At 39.2% G+C, this 23,450-nt stretch overlaps 1 protein-coding gene across 2 annotated transcripts in view; it reads right to left on the reverse strand.

Moving 5' to 3' along the window:
- The window catches only part of Pld5 (phospholipase D family, member 5), a 358,742-nt gene extending 335,506 nt beyond the window's left edge, over nucleotides 1–23,236 (reverse strand). The window contains exon 1 of one of the 2 annotated variants that reach the window (XM_013021774.1): nucleotides 22,977–23,230. In XM_013021774.1, coding sequence (XP_012877228.1) covers nucleotides 22,977–23,165 — 189 coding nt within the window. In that variant the 5' untranslated portion in view covers nucleotides 23,166–23,230. Of the gene's footprint in view, nucleotides 1–22,976 lie in introns of both variants that reach the window. The other variant, XM_013021775.1, reaches the window with a different exon arrangement.
- Between the last annotated feature and the right edge of the window lie 214 nt (nucleotides 23,237–23,450).

Below are 23,450 nucleotides of genomic sequence, written 5' to 3' on the forward strand. Positions count from 1 at the left end.
TAAACTCATATCTTCCCACCATGCACTCTAAATTACCTCTAGATTATTTATAATACCTAACAAGCATATGTGCATATGAGTGCATCCCCTGACTTCTGAAAATAAATTTAAGATGGAAGAGATACTTATCTACCCACTACCACTCTACTCCATTTCCCACTACCATCTTTTTGAGATGAGGCTCCCAGCTTTGATGAGTTATAAATAGTCTGTTTCATAGATGTTACCATTGCCCCTGTCTGAGGATGGAAAGTCTCCTGTCTTCCTTACCAGTAACTGGTTTAGGAACAACTCTGTGGAACTCTGGCCAATGATACCTGAGGGTAAATTTAATGGGAAAGTACATTTGAGAGACATTTTGCTGTTCCTATAAATTGTCATAAGGTCAGGTGCTGTTTCCTAGTTCTTCATTTTTTTCTAGTCCTTCATTTTTTTCTAAAATGAGGCTATGGTGCCTGAAACTGCTGGTGGCCTTCTTCTGTCACCTAAGAGAGAGAGATATAGAGATGCAGAAAGAAAGGATGGCATTTGTAATTTCTTCTCTCATCTGAAAGGACTACAGGAAATAATATTTATGTAGGTTCCTGGGAATATAAGAAGTGGGTGAGCACTGGTGGTTTATGCCTGTAATCCTAGCTACTCAGGAGGCTGAGATTTGAGGATCGTAGTTCAAATCTACCCAGGCAGAAAAGTCCCTATCTTCAATAAACTACTCAACAAAGCTGAAGTGGTGCTGTGGCTCAAGTGGTAGAGCACTTGCCTTGAACAAAAAAAGCTTAGGATGGTACCCAGGCCCAGAGTTCAAGCTCCAGGACTAGGAAAAAAAAGTGATCATTTAAATAGGGATACAGGTGGACCCATTGCAACAATGAGATGTACAAGTCATTATGTCAAAAACGAACTTTACAACTTTGGTGGCATGGGGTGGGGAGGATTGAGTGAGGGGCGTGGGGGGGAGGATGGGAAGGGATGGGAAGGGGAAACAAAGGAGGAGGCTACAATGCTTGATAAGAAATGTACTCATTATCTTGCCCATGTAATTGTAACCCCCCTGTACAGTATTTTCACAATAAAAAATAAAAAGAAGTGATCAGAAGTTAAATGTTATCCAGGAATACAAGAAAGGAAGGTCCAACTGGCTTTAAGAAAAAGCTAAACTAAAACAACTTCCTGTCTAAAAGTCTCTTAAAACATGTTGTTTTCGACAGTCTAGTCCTTAGACATTTCTCAGAGAAGCTAGTTCATTTGCCTTCAGCTGACATATTCTTGGGCATTTAGAATTAAAATATGGAACAATTCAGGTGTTAATGGTGAAATTCTCACTGCTGGGCTACCAGTCTGTGAGATCCTGTAGTCTGCAGGGCCCACCTTGAAGTCATCAACCAAGAATAAAGCCAAAAAAAAGCCTCCTCAATTTATTTTCAAACTGAAGAAATTGACTCTTTAATCACAGTGCAATGATCACTAGACTGTTATTTTGCAATTACTGCCTGCAACCATGATTTCTTATACTGTGACTTCCAAAAATAAATTCAAACATCTCCCCCAAACAAATGTGTAGCTTAAATTTACTTTTTTCGTACATTTTTTCTCTCTACCTTATTAACTCTAAAAACACATGTACGTGAATATTTAGAGAAAAGTTGTTTCCTTCTAGGTGAAGTATAATCATCTCCACAGACCTTTCTTTCTTCCTTCAAAAAAGTGTTTGGTTCACTATGTTGTCTAGGATAGCTTCACACTCTGACCTCAGCCTTCTGAGATCTAGGATTATAGGTATGTGCAAACACACCAGACATAGACCTTTTTGGTTGTTTCTGCCTCATGAACTCATGTTCTTGCTTAGCCGTTTTGCTCAAAGCTGGTGCTATATTATCTATTTTATTGGAGGAAGCATTGGCACATCTGGCTCAGTTATAGACTTTTTAACAATAACAAAACCCTAGTATTTGAAATATTGTGATCTTTAAGTTTTTTTCCTGAAAACAATATGTCCATAATGGTTTTAAATCTCTCTCTCTATATATATATATATGCATAATATGTATATATATGCACTCTCTCTATATAAATGTCTATGGAGAGAGTGTGTATTAGAAAATTAACAGTGGTATTTTGAAGTTGCTTTCCCTAATACAAACAAAACAAAACAAAGCAAAAGACTATCAAGTGAATTAATACTTCCTTCTGTTTATGTTAGCCAGCTTTCTGTCATTGTGACAAAAAACCCTGAGAAAAGCAAGTTAATAAGGAAAAAGTTTTATCTTAGCTCATATTATCAATCCATGACACTTGACCCTACTACTTTGGGATACAGCAGTACAGTATATCATGGTGTGTGTGTGTGTGTGTGTGTGTGTGTGTGTTTGTGTGTGGTTTGTGCACACCTGCACACGTTCACTCTGGTTTTTGGGACTTGAACTCATGGCCAGCATACTCTCCCTTAGCATTTCACTCAAGGCTAATTCTGTACTAGGTATGTGCAGCTAAGGCTTCTCTTCTAGCCTTATTATTATTTTTAAGTGGTTTCTTTTGATGGTTGATTGGAGATAAGAATCTTGTAGATTTTCCTGCTTGAGCAGACATGAGCCACTGGTGCTCAGATTTTTCTTTTTTACATGAATATAGAAAATTCTAATTGCATATATTTAGGAGGTCTTTTCTCATATTTACCACAGCATCATTCATAATGGCTATGATGTGCATCTATAAACTCATACACGGGTTAATATTTTTTTAAAAAGGGCATCCAGGCTCTGGTGACTCATACTTATAATCCTAGATAATCAAGAAGCTGAGATCTGAGGATTACAGTTCACAGCCAGTCTAGGTAGGCAAATCTAAGACTATTATCTCTAGTTAATCAGCAAAAAAGCTGGAATTGGAAGTATGGCTTAAATGGTAGATTGTCAGCTTTGAGTGAAAAAGCCAAGCAAGAGAGAGTGGCACTGAATTCAAGTCCCAGGATCAACACACATACATACGCAAAGATAAAGAAAACAAACATGTTTTTCTAAGCAAGAGCATGTGATGGGCATGTTTTCTTCATGTGTTTAAGATTTTATTGTATTCCACAGTCATCACAGTGAGATTCTCTGATGATATCTCACTGAAGTTTAAAGTTCCATGCAGTGGACCAGAAAAAAGAAGACATGGTCTCTGAAGCTGTTTCCAAAAGCATCCTCACATCACATCCATACAGCAACTAGCCTGAAGGAAAATCATTACCTCCCTCACCCTCTGCCACCAGCAACACTAGGCAGAATGATGGTGTCATAAAAGCAGCACAAACAACAGCAGGAGTTGAAAATGAGAAGTAGTAAAGAATCTTTCAAAAAATCCAGAAAACATTGCACTTGCTAGAGACAACTAAAAGCTCCCAGTTTTTCCCGAGATCGTATGAGAAGTATTATTAGCAATCATGCAAAGTAGGAAAGTTCTGTTAGAATCATTTGCCTAACTGTTACCATGTGGCAGGCACCTTGATGCCCATAAAGACAGGTCAAGGCAAAGTATGATTTTCCCAGAGAGAAGCAGAGGGGCTTGAAGATGGAGTCCAAGTGGACTTTCGAATGATAAATCCTAGGGAAGGGCTGCAGCAAAGCTTGAGGAATAAGAGCTTCCCAGGAAGGAAGAACTATTTCCTAAATGGAAAATTAAAAGTCAGAATATTCCCAGGGCACTGGAAAAAAGGAGTACTTTCAAGAAAGAAAAGATGTATTTCTTGTCTCACAAAATTTGCCTATATGAAATTACATGTCCAAAGAAGCTTGGAAATAACACCATTGGTTTTCACAGAAAATCTTAGACCCAGAAACATAAGGCAACATTACTGGAAGGTGCTAGTGTGGAACTCAGCACTAGGGCAGGTGTGGGGGCACAAGAGTACCAGTCTAGCCTCAGCTTCAGCGTCTGCCAAATGTCTTTGAAAGTAGGCAAACTGAAGCCCTGGGCACCAGTGGCTCACACCTGTAATCCTAGTTACTTAGGAGGCTGAGATCTAAGGATCATGGTTCAAAGCCAACCTGGGTAACTCTATAAGACCTTTATTTCCAATAAATAACTCACAAAAAGTTGGAAGTGGTGTTGTGACTCAAACGGTAGAGTGCTCACCTTGACCAAAAGAAGCTCAGGGACAGCACCTAGGCCCAGAGTTCAAGCCCCAGGGCTTACATAAAAGAGTAGCTGAAATGCCTGGCAGGAGTGGAACTGATCACAGCATTGCCAACTCCTGAGCCGGCAGCCACGCCAGGCCAGGCGGGCAAAGAGCGGCTTTGAGGGCTGCAGGCAGCAGTACTTTTTACAGACTCTCTCTCTGGGGTTCATTATCTCTCCCCAGTCACCAGAGTTACTTAATGATTTTAGCAAAACTAATACTTAAGATTTGTAGTGATCAGGGACCTAAAGAATTTCTAACACTTGACTAATTTTGTTTCTGCTTTTAAAATGTATAACCTCCAGCATGGTAGTACATGCCTACAATCCAAACAGTTGGGAGGTAAGGCAAGGGGTTCACCTGTTTTAGATCAGCCTAGCCTGCTTAATGCATCTGTCTATAATTAAATAAACAGCCAATAAATACATAGTTGTAAGAACAACAGACTTTTGATATTTGGAGACTTACTATATTTGGCCTAAATTTTTCATAGGCAAGCCTGAAATTCATTGGAATGTAATAATTTATAAAGCTTTGAGACATGAATCTGAATCATGGGTGTCTTGCAGTAATGACTAAAGCTAGTGGTACTCAGCCTCTACATTTCAATGAGACTTTGCTGAACCCTAAGTCTGTTTTTGGAAGATGCTGGCTACAACAAGGAATAATTTCTTCATTAGTGTCACAATCCTCTCCTACAGTGATAATGACAGGGAATAAAATGCCCCATTTTCCATGGAATGTATGCACCTTGTTGATGACTATCTTAAACTCTGAAAATGAGTCATAAGAATAAATCTACATACCTAATGTTCTATCAAACTGAACAGCTACCCTTGAAACCACAGGATTAGATAATTTTCTTCTTTAAAAAGTCCATTGGGAAAATGACACAGAAGTAACAAGAAGTCTACCCCACTCATATTACAGAGGAAACACCTTTCTGGATTACTAGCACAAATAACATCTTAATAAATTTATCCTAAAACCTATTTATCTTGTGGAGTTTCAATATGAAACAAGACAGATAAGAGATTCAGAACAAAGTACTGGAACTGGCCTGCTGAATTTAGTGGGAGTTTTTTTTTAATTAATAAGTTATTTTTATTGTGAAAATGCCGTACAGAGGGGTTACAATTGCATGAGCAAGGTAATGAGTACATTTCTTATCAAGCATTGTTACCTCCTCCTTTGTTTCCCCTTCCCATCCCTGCCCTCCCACCTCCACCCCCACCCCACCCCGCCACCAAAGTTGTAAAGTTCGTACATCTCATTGTTGCAATGGATCCACCTGTATCTACTAGGAGTTTTCTTGAATGGTTATTGAAATTACTATTCTTTAGACATGAAAGACATTAAATTCCTTTCTAAATTTGTCAATGACGTTGTGTTTAATCCATGTTTTCCAATGCTGACCAAATCTATCCCAATTGCTTTCTATCAATAACTAGATTTTAAACTTGAAATGTACATCTAATCTCAAAAGTTTTATTATGTGAACTGATGAAAATGACCAAGTTTATTAAAAGAAAGAAAGAAAGAGGGAAGGAAGGAAGGAAGGAAAGAAAGACAGACAGACAGACAGCCAGAAAGAAAGAAAGAAAGAAAGAAAGAAAGAAAGAAAGAAAGAAAGAAAGAAAGAAAGAAAGAAAGATTAAAAGAAATGGGAAGTAGAACAGTGGCTCAAGTGGTAGAGCACTATAGACTTGAGCGAAAAAGCTCAAGAACAGTGCCTGGACCCTGAGTTTAAGATTCAGGGTTGAGGTGTGCATGTATATGAACACACACACACACACACACACACACACACACACACACACACAAGCTCTCAATCAGAAGCCCAGACACACTCTTGACTACATCAGTGAGTTTTCACCATGTTCTGTCCTCCAAGATGTATCTCTGCCATCCTCTCTCCACCAGTTATTCTAAACCTAATACAAAATCAAGTAAAGTCATGTATCTGGAGAATGAAAATGCCTGCTTCTTGAATTTCTCCTGTGCATCCCTCATTACAGTGTTCTTTCGATACAAATACCAATCATCAGGCAGTGTACTGTTTTGCCCCACAGGGCCACTAAGCATCTGCCTGCCTGCTTGCTTGCTTTCTCTTTCCTTTTTTTCTTCTTCTGTTTTTCTTTCTTTTTCTCTTTTTTTCCTTCCTTCCTTTCTCCTCCTCCCTCACCTCTTTGGTGCCAGAACTAATGCTTGAACTTAGGACTTGCGTGCTCTCTCTCAGCCTTTTCATTCAAGTCTAGTATTCTACCCCTTAAGCCACAACCTCACTTCCAGCTTTTCACTGGTTTATTAAAGATAAGAGTCTCACAAAGTTCCCTGCCTAGCTGGCTTCAAATGTGATTCTCAGATCACAGCCTCCTGACAAGCTGGGATTACAGGTGTGAGCCACCAGCACCAGCCATTTTCATTTCTTCTTTCTCCTTACACCATGCTGGACTTTCTTTTTTTTTTTCAACATAATAGAGAACTATAGCCCCTTGTCCCCAGCTGCTTTCAGCAAAGCCCTAAGAATCATCTTGTCTTTACATAATTGTTTTAACATTTCCTAAAGTAGAAAAAGCCAGACTATAATGAAAATGGTTTTCACTTTTTTGGTTTCCATATAGGCTATCCTTATAAATGAGCACCCTGTAACTGTAGTCAGGAGGAAAGGAGAAGCAAGGCTGCTTGGCAGCCTACAGGACAGCAATGCACTGTTCAGCTGAACAGAATAGAAAACAAAGTGCCTTGAAAAGAAGTAGGGACTCCAGACACAAGGGAACATTGTTTTTCACTTTTCTATCCCTCTGAAAATCAGTGCCTGACAAGCAGTGTGACACCTTCAAAGCAGTTCCAAAGCCTATGTGACCACAGACTCCTCTCCTGTCACCCAATGTTACATGGTTGCATTTAGACATTTGGAGATACTGTCTTAGGATGAATGAGCTGCTGTTGAGAAGATTCCAAATTAAGTTTCTGAAAGGATTTCAAAGTTCAGATGGCATGACCTTGCCTCAGAAAGAACAAAACCATGAAGGTTGATCATTGGAACCCCTGTTTCCATACATGAACAAAACAGTCCCAGTATGAAACAAAAGCTTGGAAGAAAATGCCACAATAGGAATTGGAGGATGTTAGTGGAGCTAGTAATATCTCAGTATAGAACTTGATCTTCTGATAACAGATCACTGATGCTGGGAAGTAAAATAAAACAATGTTATTGCTTGCACAAAGAGGCACCTGTATGCGCGCACACACACACACACACACACACACACACACACGCACACGCATGCATGCATACACGCACATACACATACCTACATTGCATTCAGATATGACAGTCATTGTGACACCCAGAATCCCTAATTTTTTACTTAATAGAAAACTTATTTCTATAATTTGGGACTTAACAGATCAGGGTTTTATAATTAAGAATATATCAGGAGTTTTAAAGCAAGTCCAAGTAAAGATATTTCATCTTTATCAAGATAGGTATATTGAATTTTAACTGCATTTATTAAAGGACTAAGATTTTATCCTATTGAAGGCTAACAACAGTGGGCTTAGTTGGAACTAATAATAGTTATTTTAAAAGAATGAAGAACATATTAGAAAGGGCAGAAAAGATGAAAGATGAGCTTGAATTCTTAGTAACAGACAGTAAGGGAGCGTTCTGAAAATGCCCGTGAGCCCAAGTGCCACAGTGGGCAACTTGAAAAGATCCATACGGCCAAAGCAGAAGACAAGATACCTGATCAGATCCACAGTATACAGTAATTAAAGCATTTCATTAACATAAAATGCTTGAGTGAGTAACTATTAGAGAAAGGATAAATCTACCTAGAAGCATGACAAATAGAGACTTATCAGTTCATCTCCAGTACAGGAGTTGTTGAAGGTGGGATTTGAGAATTAACTTCCAACAATGAGACACCTGACACAACAGTAAAACTAGTTGAACAAGATCAAGGTCACCAATTGTGTCATGTCCCCAGAATGGACAATTTGATGTACACAGGATGACGCTTGAGGGTACAAATAACAGTCTAATCATGAAAAGAAAAGCCAAAATGCAGAACACTCTTCCAAGTGCCTTGTCATTTTAATGCTTTGAAACTGCCAAGGTCAAGAAAATCAAGGAAAGCCTGGGAAATTCACAGCATAGAAGTGACTAAATCACATGGCAACTACAGGCAATATGATTCTTTGGATAGGATTCTGGGACAAGGAAAAGAAAGGAAATGATATTAGAAGACTTGTGAAGTTTGAATGGTCTAGAGTTGTAGCATTGGCATTAGAAAAAACAACTCGTTTTTTCTATATGCACTATATGAAGTTCTTTTGTAGTTCTAAAGTTACTCTGAAAACTTAAAAGAAAAACGGCAAATAAAAAAACAAATCGTTGAAATAGGGATACAGGTGGACCCGTTGCAACAATGAGATGTACAAGTCCTTATGTTGAAAATAGAACTTTACAACTTTGGCTGGGGGCGGGGGGTATGGGAAACAAAGGAGGAGGCAACAATGTTTGATAAGAAATATACTCATGGGGCAGGGAAGGTGGCTCAGTGGTAGAGTGCTTGCTTTGCATGTTTGAGGCCCTGGGTTCGATTACTCAGCACCACATAAGCAGAAAAAAAAGCCACAAGTGGTGCTGTGGCTCAAGTGGTAGAGCGCTCGCCTTGAGCTGAAGAGCTGAGGGACAGCGCCCAGGCCCAGAGTTCAGGTCCCACGACCAGAACACACCCCCTCCCGAAAAAAAAACAAACAAAGAAATGTACTCATTATCTTGCCCATGTAATTGTAAACCCTTCATACGGTATTTTCACAATTAAAAAAATAAGCAAAAAGAAGTATTAGGAATCTTACAGGATAGATTTGAAGTTGTATATGCACATGTCATAGACTAAGGTAAGATTTTAGGGAATAACAAAAGAAGTTCAAGAAGAGAAGAGTCAGGAAACATGAGATTTTTAAGGAAAAACAAAAACTGGCAAGAATTTAAGAACAATTGGAATGTTCTTACATGAAAGACACTGCAGAGTGTCTTTCAATCTCAGATCAATTGCACCCATCCAGAGTAGCATAGAAGGTAAATAATGAGCCATTAGATTTGGGCAAATCAAGTTAGACCATAGTATTCAAGGGAAAATTTAAAAATCAATGTCTCCTCACCAACTTAACAGATCTGTAACAAACAACCAATAAGAAGTCCTGCTGCAAACAAAATTAGATATTTTATATGTTTTTATTGTAAAAATATTGTACAGAGGAGTTACAGTTACCTGAGTAAGGTAATGAGTACATTTCCTATCCAGCATTGTTACCTCCTCCTTTGTTTTTCCCCTGCCATCCCTTCCCTCCCCACCTCCCCAACTCCAGCAGCCCCTTTCCCCCACCACCAAGTTGCAAAGTTCGTTTTTAACATAATGTTTTATATACAACACATTGTTACAATGGGCCAACCTGTATCCTTATTTAAGCATTTTGTTGTTTCCCTTCCCATCCCCAAATTAGAAAAATCTATACACAAGATGCAGGGCACCGGAATCAAATACAGTGAAAACAAGGATTATACCATGGGGGAAGAATATACCAAAGAAACAAAAAAAATCACATAGTACATTATAAATACTTTCAAAACAATAGCAAGGAAGAAAAAAGAAACACTTGTGTCCCTATCTTGGGGTTCATTTTGCTTAACATCATCTTATATGGTCATATGTATATAGCTTTTGACCTTTACTGCTTGTCCTAGAACAAGGCTATACTAAAGCTACCAGCACAACTATGTTTATTGCAGCATTATTTACCATAGCTAAGGTATGGAACCAACCCAGATGCCCCTCAGTAGATGAATGGATCAAGAAAATGTGATATATATATATATATATATATATATATATATATATATATATATATATATATGTATATATACACAATGGAATTCTATGCCTCCATCAGAAAGAATGACATTGCCCCATTTGTTAGGAAATGGAAAGACTTGGAAAAAATTATATTAAGTGAAGTAAGCCAGGTCTAAAGAAACATAGGTCCCATGGTTTCCCTTATTTGCAATAACTAGTATATGTCTAGGACAAGCCAAAAAAATTAGGTATATTTCTTATGTAGATCCAAACCTTCTTTTCCTGAGCATTTTAAAGGAAATCAATACAGTCTAAGCTGTAGCTGATGGCTTAGATACAGGTTTTGTCTATTTTCTTTTTACCCGACACTTCATTGTAGTGCTGTGAATACCTTTCAAGTTTTCTCATGGCACTTCTAATGTTTCTTTCCACTGAATTCTTGTATTAAATATCTGTAGCATTTAATTAGTAAGCATAAAAAACCCCCCACCTGCCATATTTTTTCAATCATGTGTATGTTCTGCCTCGTTATGCACATGTCATTCTTTCATTCTTTCTACAATAGTTCAGTTAATCAATATTGGTTATCTACCAAACATTGTGCTGGGCATTAACAATGCATTCTTATGAATAAGACATCATTGACTTCAAACTTGCCACTAATATCTTAAACAGACTATCAGGCAATTAAACAATATGTTAAGTGCTATATATTGCATGCCTGTAATCATGTTTTGGCCTACACAATAAAACTCAGCCAGACTTTATATTTAGAGATAATATAGTATTTGTTTTAGTCCTGAAAAATAAATACAACAGAAATAATATAAGGTCAAATGCCCAATCATGTATACATATTTGAATGTTCCAAAGCTTGAAGCACAATTCCTTAGGGAAAGTAGGTATAGGGAAATTAATGTTAATTATGCTCATAATAATATTGATCATATGAATCAAGAGAATAACAGTGGCCTGAGTCCAAGATACAAAGATGAGCAGGGCAGATTTCCAATTCTCAAGGAGCTTTTGGATTTTTTTCTGTTTATTCCTCTATCCACCAGGCCAATTGCAATTTCTGGCACATCCCTATCACTCATTAAATGCTTGCTGGATGGATGAGCTTCCTCAGACTCACCATATCCACTCCAGCACCAAGACCTGGGAACTCCTCTTTCAAGTTTGTCTCACATCAGCGCTTCACTTCTTATCACTACTTTGTCATTGACGACTGAAAGACATTTTCTATCAGTCTCTCCTACTCTTGACTCTTGACTTCAATACTATCTACTGTATTTGCTGAAAACTTGGACTTGTCAGGTATTTCTCCTTTGCTTGTAGAATAAAGACTACTGTCTTCATATCCACAAATATACTCTGTTGAGTGTATTTATTCTTAGCACTCCCATAAACTTTGTCCGCTAGCCATACTTGATAACTGGTGCTCTACACATGTTTTTCTATGTCAAGATTCTTATTCAAATCTATGCAGAGACCAGTGCAAACCATTGTGCAGGATGCACTCTTTCTGAACCAACTTGTATAGACAAAGAGTGTGTGAAGGTCTCTCAGATAAGGAAGTCATTATTGGCCAAGCAATGGCTAGCTCAGAGAATGCAGTAAGAACTTGCAGAGTGAGTGATCTTGTGGGAGAATACAGATAAAAACTCAGTTCCAATGACTAGGATGACACAGCAGGGTGTGTAAACAGACACTGAAGTGAGGAGGGAGGAAAGGACTTAAAAAGCTATATAGGAGAGGTGACAAGAAGGAGTCATTCATGTGAAGACAACAGTGACAGAGGCCATGATGACTCAAGCAAACAGGGTAGTAAGAATAGGATGAGTGATAGAGTCTAAGGAGGTGTAACCAGACAAGAAAGGTAAGCAAGGGAAGGGGGACTATTCACATTCTATTTATTTTTTATTTTTTCCAATTAACTTTTTATTGTGAAAATTCTGTACAGAGGGGTTACAGTTACATGAGCAAGGTTACGAGTACATTTCTTATCCAGCATTGTTGCCTCCTCCTTTGTTTTTCCCCTACCATCCCTTCCCTCCCCACCTCCTCAGCTATACCCCCCCATATTGTAAAGTTTGTTTTTGGATATAGCATCTTGTACATCTCATTGTTGCAATGGGCCCACCTGTATCCCTATTTAAACGATTTGTTTTTTTCCCTTCCCCTCCCCAAATTATACCAACATCAGATACAGTGAAAACAGGGGTTATACCATGAAGGAGGGTCATACAAAGCAACAAAAATAATCACATGGTACCTTATTTTTAAAAAAAAAACACTTGTGTCCCTATCTTGGAGTTCATTTCACTTAACATCATCTTATCTGATCTTTTCTGCTTGTTCCAGACATATACTAGTTATTGCAAATAAGGGAAACCATGGGACCTATGTTTCTCTGGGCCTGGCTTACTTCACTTAATATAATTTTTTTCCAAGTTTTTCCATACCCTAACAAATGGGGCAACGCCATTCTTTCTGATGGAGGCATAGAATTCCATTGTGTATATATCACATTTTCTTGATCCATTCATCTACTGAGTGTCATCTGGGTTGGTTCCATATTTATAACCCATCCCTGAAATATGTTTAATGCAGGCAATTCTTCAGCATAAAGCTCTGTTAAACTCTTACCCACTATCCAAAACAAAGGAAATGGCACCTACTTCTGCAGAAGCCTCTCTTTAAGCACTTCCTTCAATGGTAGTTATCTCCAAAGCACAGCCCCACTTGCTTGCTGTGTGTGTGTGTGTGTGTGTGTGTGTGTGTGTGTGTTGCTGAGGATCAAACCAGAGCCTTTCACATGCTACATCCCAGTCCTTTCATCTGCCTTTCCACATAAATGGATTCATCTCTGTCCTGTACTGATTACTATATTTGAAAAAATCATCTACATTATTGCAATGGATATGTAAGCTCTCTTCACATGAATAATTTATACTGTCCATCTAACTATGGCTATATATGGATATTAGTGATATATCCTACTGGGTATTACAAAAACTAAGTGTCCAGTAAGTATTTGGAAGGAGAAAATTTTAATTTCTGGGTCAAAAAACATACTTATGCTCTCCTTAGTAGACAAACTATGGACAATTTTCTAAAGTGATTCAATGAATTATAGTCCTATCATTGATATATTACATTAGTATCATGTAAGATTTGAACCTTGTATTTGCTTGCTGACTGAAAACAAAGGCCATTTGGATTTTCTCTTCTATAAGGTTCCTGTTAAGTGTCTTGCTTACTCTTCTGTTGGCCTAAATATGTTTTTGATTGATTTATAGGAGTTATTATTATTTTTAAATTTTATTTTATTGTAAGGATGCTGTACATAGGGGTTACAGTTGTATCAGTAAGGTAATGAGAACATTTCTTGTCGAGCATTGTTACTCCCTCTGTTTTTTCTCCATACCCTCCATACCCTTTCCCACCTTCCCCATTCCTCCCGCCCCCGAAGTTGTAAGGTTCATTTTCAACATTTGTAAGAGTTATTATTGATAAAAATGTTTTCCAAACTGTATATTGAAAATATAGCCTTCTTCTTGTGAGTTTCTTTTTAGCTTCTAAATGTAATTGACATTCTGGAAACGAAGTATTTAGTTTTTACTGTATTCCAATTTATTAATCTTAATAAAATAAAAAAACTTTCTTGAGAATGTCTCTAATCCAAGTCGGTAAGGATTTTCTTGTCTATATTATTTTCTAGAAGACTCATTATTCACTTTGTAATTTAGGTCTAAAATTCCCATTAAACTGACTTTTGTGGGTGGTGTGAAAAACAAAGATATATTTGTCATATAAATGCGCAACTGGGGAGTCTTTAATTCCAATTTTCTGCATGGGGATTGGAATTATTTTTTTTGTTCTATTTCTCTCTCCTTTAATCCTGTTAAATGAAAATAAAGCTTTGCTACAAATATATGAGTGTATCAATATATTTCTATTTTATCTATCTATCTATCTATCTATCTATCTATCTATCTATCTATCTATCTATCTATCTATCTATCTATCCATCCATCCATCCATCCATCCATCCATCCATCCATCCATCCATCCATCCATCCATCTATCTATCTATCTATCTATCTATCTATCTATCTATCTATCCACCCATCCATCCATCCAGCTGATCCAGTACTTACTTTTTCCTTGAAAAGACAATTCCCACTGTGTCACTTTATCATAAACGATGTAACTATATATGTATAGATCCTTTTAGCGGCTCTCTGGCTTGTTCTATTTGTTATCCTTGCACCAAGTCTTCACTGTTGTAACCACTACAGTTTAGAGAAAGCCTTAAGATCCAGAAGCACTGTTCTAGCTTTATTCTTCTGGATCATTTTGCATATTTTGGGATTTTTCTTTCCATATAAATTTTGAATTATATTTTAGTATGTATCCACACACAAACATTAAGATGGTAATGAACTGATCTACTCTACATAGATCAGTATGGAGAATTTAAAAAGATGTCTTAATGGTTTTTATTAGATGTATTCCTAGTATGTCATTTTTAATGCTAATAAAAATGGTAGCAGTCTTAGTTTTACTTCAGAATTGGTTTTCCATATGGACCTTATATCCAATAGCAGTGACAAATCCTGGAACATTACTCATTCATCAGGTATATCTGTAGTTTATCTTGGAATTTTTAAATGTACACAATCACATAACTTGGCCAATAACCAGGGTATTATTACTTCCTCATCAGTTTTTATATTTTTACCACTTTTATTCCTTATTATCATTCCCTATGACTTCTAATTCAGTGATGAATAGGAGCAGTCTCTGCAGATAATTTGTCAATATTTCACTATTATCCATTTCTAGACTACTAAAGGCTCTTTTTTTTTTTTGGTTGGTCCTGGGGCTTGAACACTGGGCCTGGGCATTGTCCTTCAGCTCCTCAGCTCAAGGCTAGCGTTCTACCACTTGAGCCACAGCACCACTTTCGGTTTTCTGAGTGGTTTATTGGAGATAAGAGTCTCACAGACTTTCCTGCCCGAGCTGGCTTTAACCACGATCTTCAGATCTCAGCCTCCCAAGTAGCTAGGATTATAGGTGTGAGCCACCAGCACCAGGTTTAAAGGCTGCTTTTTGTTGATATTTTTCATAGACAGACACATGCTTTCATCAAAGAATCAAACCTTTTCACCTATCTATAGATAGTAAAACCTGACTCTTAATGTAATAAATGGCATTACTTGGTGTTCAAATTTTACATCAGCATTTCATTATTGGAATAAATTCAATTTTGTTGTGATGTATTATCTATATACATCACCATGCTCATTACTTTTATTTATTTTGAGTCAGGATTTTACTACCTCAACCTGTTATTCCTGCAGGCTCAGCCTCCCAAATGAGGACTGCAATTGCCACAATGCCTTGGCTCATTATTTTTAATCTGTATTCTTTCTTTATGTAAATAGTGACGTATTTGAAGGTAGTACACATACTGCTTTGGCCTTTTTCTGTTATGTACAGCAATATAATCATATACTAAATGAATCTGTAAAACTTTCCTGAGGAAAGGGCAGAGACTCCCATTCTTCAAGTTTGGAATACAGTCTAAGGGAGGTAAATGCATGTGAAAGGAAGAAAGGAGGAAAGAAGGAAGGAAAGAAGGAAGGAAGGAAGGAAGGAAGGAAAGAAGGAAGGAAGGAAAGAAGGAAAAGTTTTCTTAATCTTATGGTGTCTTTCATATAAAAAGTAGTCTCAACACATATCTTAACTGATGAGTTTTATAATTGCAGGGTTTTATGTCAGTCAGTGCCATCTTCTCAACTGAGCTCATGTCACTGATGGGTCAGATCTAACAACTTATTGGTAGAAACAACAATAGCAGAATAAAAACTCGCTCCAGATTAACACTGCTCACCTGTCCCATAATGTATTTTAGAGGATATATAAACATATTTACAACCCAGTGTTCATCAAATACATTCCCCCAACACACAAGTAGTTCAATTGGGCCTATTTCACAGACCAGGCAACAGTAAGCTTTCTAAAATGGTAATGTTGGCCCCATGTTAAAAAATATTCTCAATGCTTAGATGTTTAATTTTAGAAACTCAGTTTACCTTTCCATGCTTTAAGTAAAAAATATATTTTTGGATTAAAAAATCCTATATGTAACAACCATAGTCTAATATTTCTACATGTATGCTGCATCTAATTCTCTCATAACATAATCTCTGTAGCAATGGACCTCTGGAAACTCAGCAGCTTTCATGTCCCCAATAAATAGTTTCGGCCACATTTGTGAGGTTAAGCTCTTGCCAGGAAGTGTGGATGTAAGAAATTTTACTGGTGTGCATAGAGAATGAAAGATGCCAGCAAAAAACCCCGGTTGTTTAGGCTGAGGGTTTGACCTGCAATAATCCTGTCAAAAGACAGGAAGGAATGTCTGAGGGTACTTATCTTACTGATTGCTGTTTTTTTTCTTGTTATCTACCTCTTAGAATGTGGCCCTTTGGTTTGCTTTCCCATCACTCTCTTAAAATAGCCTATAAAAGCAGAGAATGGTGTAGACACCTTCAGTTTAACCATGTGTGTTGGTTAGACATTCGTCTTCCAATGGTGGCACTAGAATATTATTTAATAATAAAGTACACTGAGATACCACTTCTTGGGCATCTCATCATCTATTGGTTAGAACTGGCAACAAAGTCCACCCATTTAACTCTACAGCATCTATCTGCCCACCAATTCAGTGCGAGAACATACCATTGTTACTATCCTGTCCCAGAACCTCAATTTTTTTATCACACGTCTTGATCTCTGGAGATGAAATAAAAACGTCAATTACTGCTACATAGATTTAAGACTGAGATGATTCAGAAGTCTAGAGAAACTAGCCTGCAATGGGTTATTTGACTACCATATGTAGAGAAGACATCTTAAGTCCAGTCACCTTAAGCTTCTTAAATTACTGAATGTGATGCATCAGAGACTATGATAATGTTAAACTAAGTCAATAAGCCCCATTCAACAGCGTGAAAAGAAAACAAAGCTTCTTCTAAGCAAAATGTAATGTTATCCACCATAAATTAAATCTAGTAGTAGGCCAAACACATGAAAACTGTACTAGGAACAAGTACCACAGGTGGACACAACCCTGAGTTCTATTAGAAGAACCTCGTGAGAAACAAGCACTCATCTCTTGCCTGATAAGTTCTAGAGATAGAATTCTGACTGTTTAGTGTGTCTATTTTGAATACTCAAAATCACGGGGACCAATCTTGGTAAATGTTACTGTGCTTAATTGTTTGCCCAGCTGTTTGACTTTTAATCGAACATTTTGAAGATTCACTCCGTTAGGTTGAATTGGGTCATCCCATGCGTTTCTGATCTGCTCTGTGTGGTATAATACTTTTATGGATCTGCCCTGTAGGACATAAATGGCCATTATATAACATAAGCTGAGACCACTGTGATTAATTTTCCTGATCTATTTATTCTTTGCTTATCAGGTGAATAATTTATTCAAGAACACAAGAGTGCATTTGGCATTTATTTACTATCTGCTGTAACATAAGTTCTATTAAAACTGATGCAAATTCTCACTTAGATGAGACTATCTTTGGATGAGACTATCTTTAAGTGTAAGACACTTAGCACCAAGTGGGAACATTAAGGCATCTTCTACTCTTTACCTTTCTTTCCTTGGCTTTATCATTCTATTCCAAATAGATTTCCTGAGCCCCCTTGCAGTAATTAAAATATGTAGAAAAGAAATGAGGGATAGTGATAGTGATAAAGAACTGTTCAGAAGGGAGCATGATAACCAGAAGAGGTAGCTTTGGAAAACCTAGGCAAGGAGTATGCAAAAGGACACTGGAAGGAAATGTCAGGTGCCTAGAGGATGTTTTATAAACTCAACAAGAGGATAACATAACAGGCCGGTCCAGTGAGGCAGTCTTGCTGGTTAAAGAAGCCATATGGTTCAGGTTCAGGACTGTAAGGGAGGCTGTCTGATGTCAGTCAAGCGTCTGAGAGCTCTCTGAGTGGAGTGGGAGGACTGAGACAGAGAGCCAAACAGTGCTTGAGAATTCATTACAGCACTAGGCACATATGTTGAAGACTTATACAAGCCCAACACTGTACTAAATCCCTCATGTACTGTTGTAGTCCTAACACGGGGTAGAGAGGGATACTCTCTCTTCTTCCTGTTGTTTGGACCCGCTTAGCACACTCATGTAAAGTGAGCCTGGAACATGAGATTTTCTTTGTCCAATAAGCATGACTTCTGGGTGGAAATACCGGCTTACCTAAGCTATCTTGGCAATCGAGCAAAAAATCAGGGTTTTCATTAGTGGGTATGAGACTGACAGACCCTACCAGTCTTCCCAGATGAGAAGGAGAAGAGAAAAATACATTTATATGGTACTGAGCCTCTGACATTTGGGAACTATTCTTGCAGTGTAGAGTAAGATCAACCCATTTAATCCTTAGAGCAAACTGGAGACTTCTTTAAGGATGAATGTAAACATTCATCTTGGAGACTGTAAGAGCTTTGTCTATGGTTGCAGACTTAATTAGAAATGGAGTCAGTCTAAACCCAGGACTGTCTAATCAGAGACACCTACTTTATGTACTGTGGTGTGTGTGTGTGTGTGTGTGTGTGTGTGTGTGTGTGTGTGTGTGTGTGTGCGCGCGCGCCAGTACTTGGGGTGAAGCTCAGGGTAAGGGAACTGTCCCTTAGGTTTTTTGCTCAAGGCTAACCTTGTACCAGTTAAGCCACGGTGTCAATTCTGGCTTTTTGATGATTAATTGAAGATGACGGTCTCATAGACTTTCTGGATAAGATCAGCTTTCCACAGCAATCCTAAGATCTCAACCTCCTAGGTAGCCAAAATTATACGAGTGAGCCACCCAGCCTGAGCCCTTATTATTTATTTGTTTATTCATTTAGTCAGTCAGGAAGCTTGAACTCAGGGCCAGGGCCCTGTCCCTCAGATCTTCTGCTCAAGGCTAGTGCTCAACCATTTTTGAGCCACAGAACCACTTCCTGTTTTCTGATGGTTAATTGGAATTAAGAGTCTCACAGTCTTTCCTGCCTAGGCTGTCTTTGAACCATGATCCTTAGATCTCAGCCTTCTGAGTAGCTAGGATTCCAGGCATGAGCCACTGACCTGCCTTAAGCACACTGAAGCATGAACCAATAGTATATAGAGAAGAAAAAAACAAAGCATCTCCACTCATAGTATCAGGAAACTTTGATACAACTTGTGTAAACACCGACAACTTTCTCCAAAACAAAACAAAACCCTTTCTAAAAAGTAAAATGTAATAAGACTTGAAAGTTCAAGAAAAGAATACAACACAGAAGGTTATCAGCCTAACATCATGCAGTCATCTAGGAAAGTCAAGAGTACTAAATAGTGTCCTGACAGTGACCCAACCCTGGCGGCACAGACAATCCAAAGGGTGCCACTGTTTCTTAGTTGCATTATAATCTTTTTCATTCCACATCAATCTGAAAAACAAATTGAGATTTTTGTTTCTTCCTAAATCTAATGTCCTCAAAAGCTGTAAGAGTTAGGACACAGAACAGAAGCGAAAGGTTCTCAGAACGAAGAGTACTATTTGTAGCCAATAAAACAATATTCTGGGTGTAGCCAGTAATTTTACTTTTTCCTGAAATGCCTACACGGATTTCAAAGTCAAGAAAGCGTGGTAGGCTGCAACTTCATTGTGCATTCAGAAATGGGAGAAATTCGCCAGACTCTGGTGGCTTATACCTGTAATCCATAGGAGGCTGAGATCTGAGAATCACAGTTATTTTTTTAATTTAATATGCTATTTATTTTTCTAATTTATTTTTTGTGAACACACTGTACAGAGGGGTTACAATTACATGGGCAGGTTAATGCGTACATTTCTTATCAAGCATTGCAGCCTCCTCCTTTGTTTACCCTTCACATCCCTTGAGAATTACAGTTATAAGCCAGCCCAGGCAGGAGAGTTCATAGATGCTTGCCTCCAATAAACTGCCAAAAAAACTAGAAGTAGAGCTATGGTTCAAATGTTAAGAGTGCTAACCTTCAGCAAAAGCAGCTCAGGGACAGCACTCAGGCCCTGAGTTCAAGCCTCAGGACCAACGCATGCGCACACACCCCCACCCACCCACACACCCCAGAAAAGAAATGGAAGTATTGCCTACACTCACAGATGTTCATCTTATCAACCAACCAATGATAGAAATCCAGTTTCAAGATCAAAAGTATTATAGACCTCAACCAATTTGTGTCACTATCCACTGCTCCAGCCCAAGGATTCATTCAGAGCCTTTATGCCAAAAATTGAGAGATAAATTATTCTCATTTAGTAAAAGGGGTATAAATATATTCCTTAGCTGCTATTTTACACGATGTTATTGATTCTCAGATTAAGCTGTACCTCTGAAGCTTGGATAGAAGCCACACTGCCACATTTCATCTGAGGGAATCCCGTTACTGTGGTGACTAAATATAAGTGTCACTTGAAGTCATAATTTATTTATTGCCTTAATACTAAGATTGGCTTTTAAAGCACCAGCAAAATAACTGAGTAGGCTGTTTTCAGGTATAATGACTCCATCATCATTAGCAATTCTTTTCTTTTTCAGCATAAAATTGCTCTTCATCCTTTCAATTAGACAAATCTGAAGAATACTTTTGAACCTGCATATAACACACTCAAATCTTCCTGACATCCGCATCTTATCCCTGTCACATCTGAACTCAGAGGCATCAGACAAGTTGAGCTCCTTGTCCAGTTAACATGACATTTTTACACCTTTTATAGCAACTATCTATCAGGTTATAGGCTTTTATATCTCAAATACTCAAAAATGAAATCGCCACCAATCTACATGAAACACATACCAAGGGCTTGAATTCCAAAGAAACTTAGATCTTTGACTTTTAATTTTCATGGCACTTCCATACATATTAACTCATTAACATGTATGTCACTAATTCCAAAGGGCAGAGGATTGTAAAAAAAATTATTTGAAACAAAACTCCACTCTTAACTGAAAGTGGGTAGAGAGGAAAATAGAATAGTATACACATCTCTAGCAAAATGTAGTTTAAAATGAAATCCTCATTTAAATAACAAATGAGGTAACTGATTATTTTTAATAAATGTAATATTCTTTTGTAGCTCTGATAAAGAAGAAAGCACGGATGTTTCATATGATTTCAAACACCCCGATTTTCTTTTGCTTGGTGTCTAATCCCCAGGAGGTGAACAGCCCATCCTCAGGCAGAAAGGTGAGACTACAGGGTCCATATGGGAGAATCGATATTTTCAGTGAAAATTTTAACAGTGGGAAAGCATTAAACATTAATGCTCACAGCATCTGTGACTCTAGAAGACATACAAAGGAAGTTGCACTATTGATTTTCAGTAATAAAAAGATCAGCTAAAAGCACGCACTGCAAATGAACACACATGCATGAAGAGTAGGCATGCATGGTGACACTGAAATGAGACATTTCCATCACCATTCTAAGGCTGGAGCTTTTTGTGCTGGTACGAAGATCAAAAGCATTCAGAACCATATTACACCAAGATGCCATTTGTCCCCTGTAAAACATAAGTTCCTTCACTAATTTGGAAGTCTGCATCTTTAAATTGCTGCTGCTGCCTTTAAACTTAATCATCCTAGAAATCTCCTTTAGTTACTATCGGTGGTCTTAAAGATCCTGAGGCTTCATTTTGGCATTAATAAATGGTCCTCCACACAATAGAGATACGTTTCTCAATGGAAAGCCTTAGAGCTTTAGATTGTTATTTCAGGACTTAATTAGGCCCCCAGAAAAAGGAAAGAAACAGACTGCCTTTTTTTTTTTAAGATAGTAACAGAGAAATACCCAAATGCATTTGGCCTGGTGATGCTACAAAACGCTGGAAAAGCACTTGGGGAATGGAGGAGATGGGACTCAGGTTGTGCAGTGGTTGGAGATGGGCGAGTTCCAGGAGTTTGGGGTCTTATCTTTTGCTCATTTTAAGTAGCATGACCCAAATACAAGGAGAATTCCACATTCCATGAACAAACTCGATTTTGATTCTGCAGCTCTCTGGGGGCGGGGGGGGGGGACAGTAGTCCTTACCTCTAGCTGAGCTCTAAAATCTCCTCCTTCGATTTTTAACATTTCGTTTAAGAAGATGCTAGTGGTGTAGAGGTAGTAGCACTGCCAACCTACAAAATACCCTTTTTAGGACTTTTTCTTCCAGCAAGACCAGCCCTAGAGGCTCAGCCCCACAGCCAACTCTTCTCAGGAACCCTGCCTGCACCCTTAGAGTGCGGGGCGTGGTGGGGGTGGGGAGATGCTGTATTAGTTTATGGACCATCACTGGCAGAGTGGAGGGTTTCTGGGGAACAGGGAGAGCTACTTTTCTTTTTCTTTTCTCTGTAATGCGCAAATCTCTCTCTCTACTAGGACTCCGGGACAGAGGGTGGCCAACTGCTTATTCCAGCAAACACTGCAGCAAACTCTTAAGAGTCCTGTGCGAATCGACAGGAACAACTTTACACCTGCATTCATTTGTAGTGTCTGCACGGAGTGAAATCTCCCCCCTAAGAACTCAAGTACTCGTCCTCTAAAACTCTCTAACACAGCAACTCGACTCGGTGCCCAGTAGCCACGCTCCTGGAACTTGTGCTTTATGCTCACCTCGCACAAACCCCTACAGAGAAAGTAGTGGATCTGAGGGTGCAGGGCCAGAGGGAGTAGCCACAAGAAAATGCCAGGTGAGAAGCCCCAGGAAGCGGACCAGCTCTCCCCCGACCCCCTGCCCTGGCTCTGGGGCTGGCCATCTGCCTGTCCTGTGGCGGGTTCGGTGCCTGGAGCGCACTTGGGCCAGGACCCCCAGGAGGGGTGCGCACGGCAGGGGCGCAGCCGAAGCCCCGGGGGACGGAGAGAGCCACCCTTCCTTACGTGTTCCAGCTTGTCTTTCCTCCGGAGCCAGACGCTGGCGCTGTAGTCTTGCTGCTTGACGCTGCTGTAGAAGTTCGCGCCCACTCGGGTCAGGCTTGGCGAGGGTTCCTTGGGGCGGCTTTTCAGCCTCATCTGCTCGAAGCCCTCGTGGGGGGAGGCCGAGAGCCACTCGTGCTGCCGGATCTCCATCCTGACATGACCAGGCGGCGGCCGGCGCGCAGCGGACTCGGGAAGTGAGCGGGGCGCGCGGGGCGCGCGGGACGGACGCCGCCGACCCGGAGGCTGGGCAGGTGGGGAACGAAGGAGTGGCGGGGTCGGGGAAGACGCGGGGAAGGGAGAGGGGACCCGGAGGAGGAGGGAGAGGGGACAAAGGAAGAAAGGGCGGAGGAAAGCCGTCTCTCGCCAGGCAGACGCGCCGGGTGACGGGGCTGTGTCCGCGAGGTCGCGCGGTGGCCGCGGTCCCGCGCGGACCTT

This window comes from Dipodomys ordii, unplaced genomic scaffold (genome assembly GCF_000151885.1).
Source record: "Dipodomys ordii isolate 6190 unplaced genomic scaffold, Dord_2.0 Scaffold57, whole genome shotgun sequence".
NCBI classification, from domain to species: domain Eukaryota; kingdom Metazoa; phylum Chordata; class Mammalia; order Rodentia; family Heteromyidae; genus Dipodomys; species Dipodomys ordii.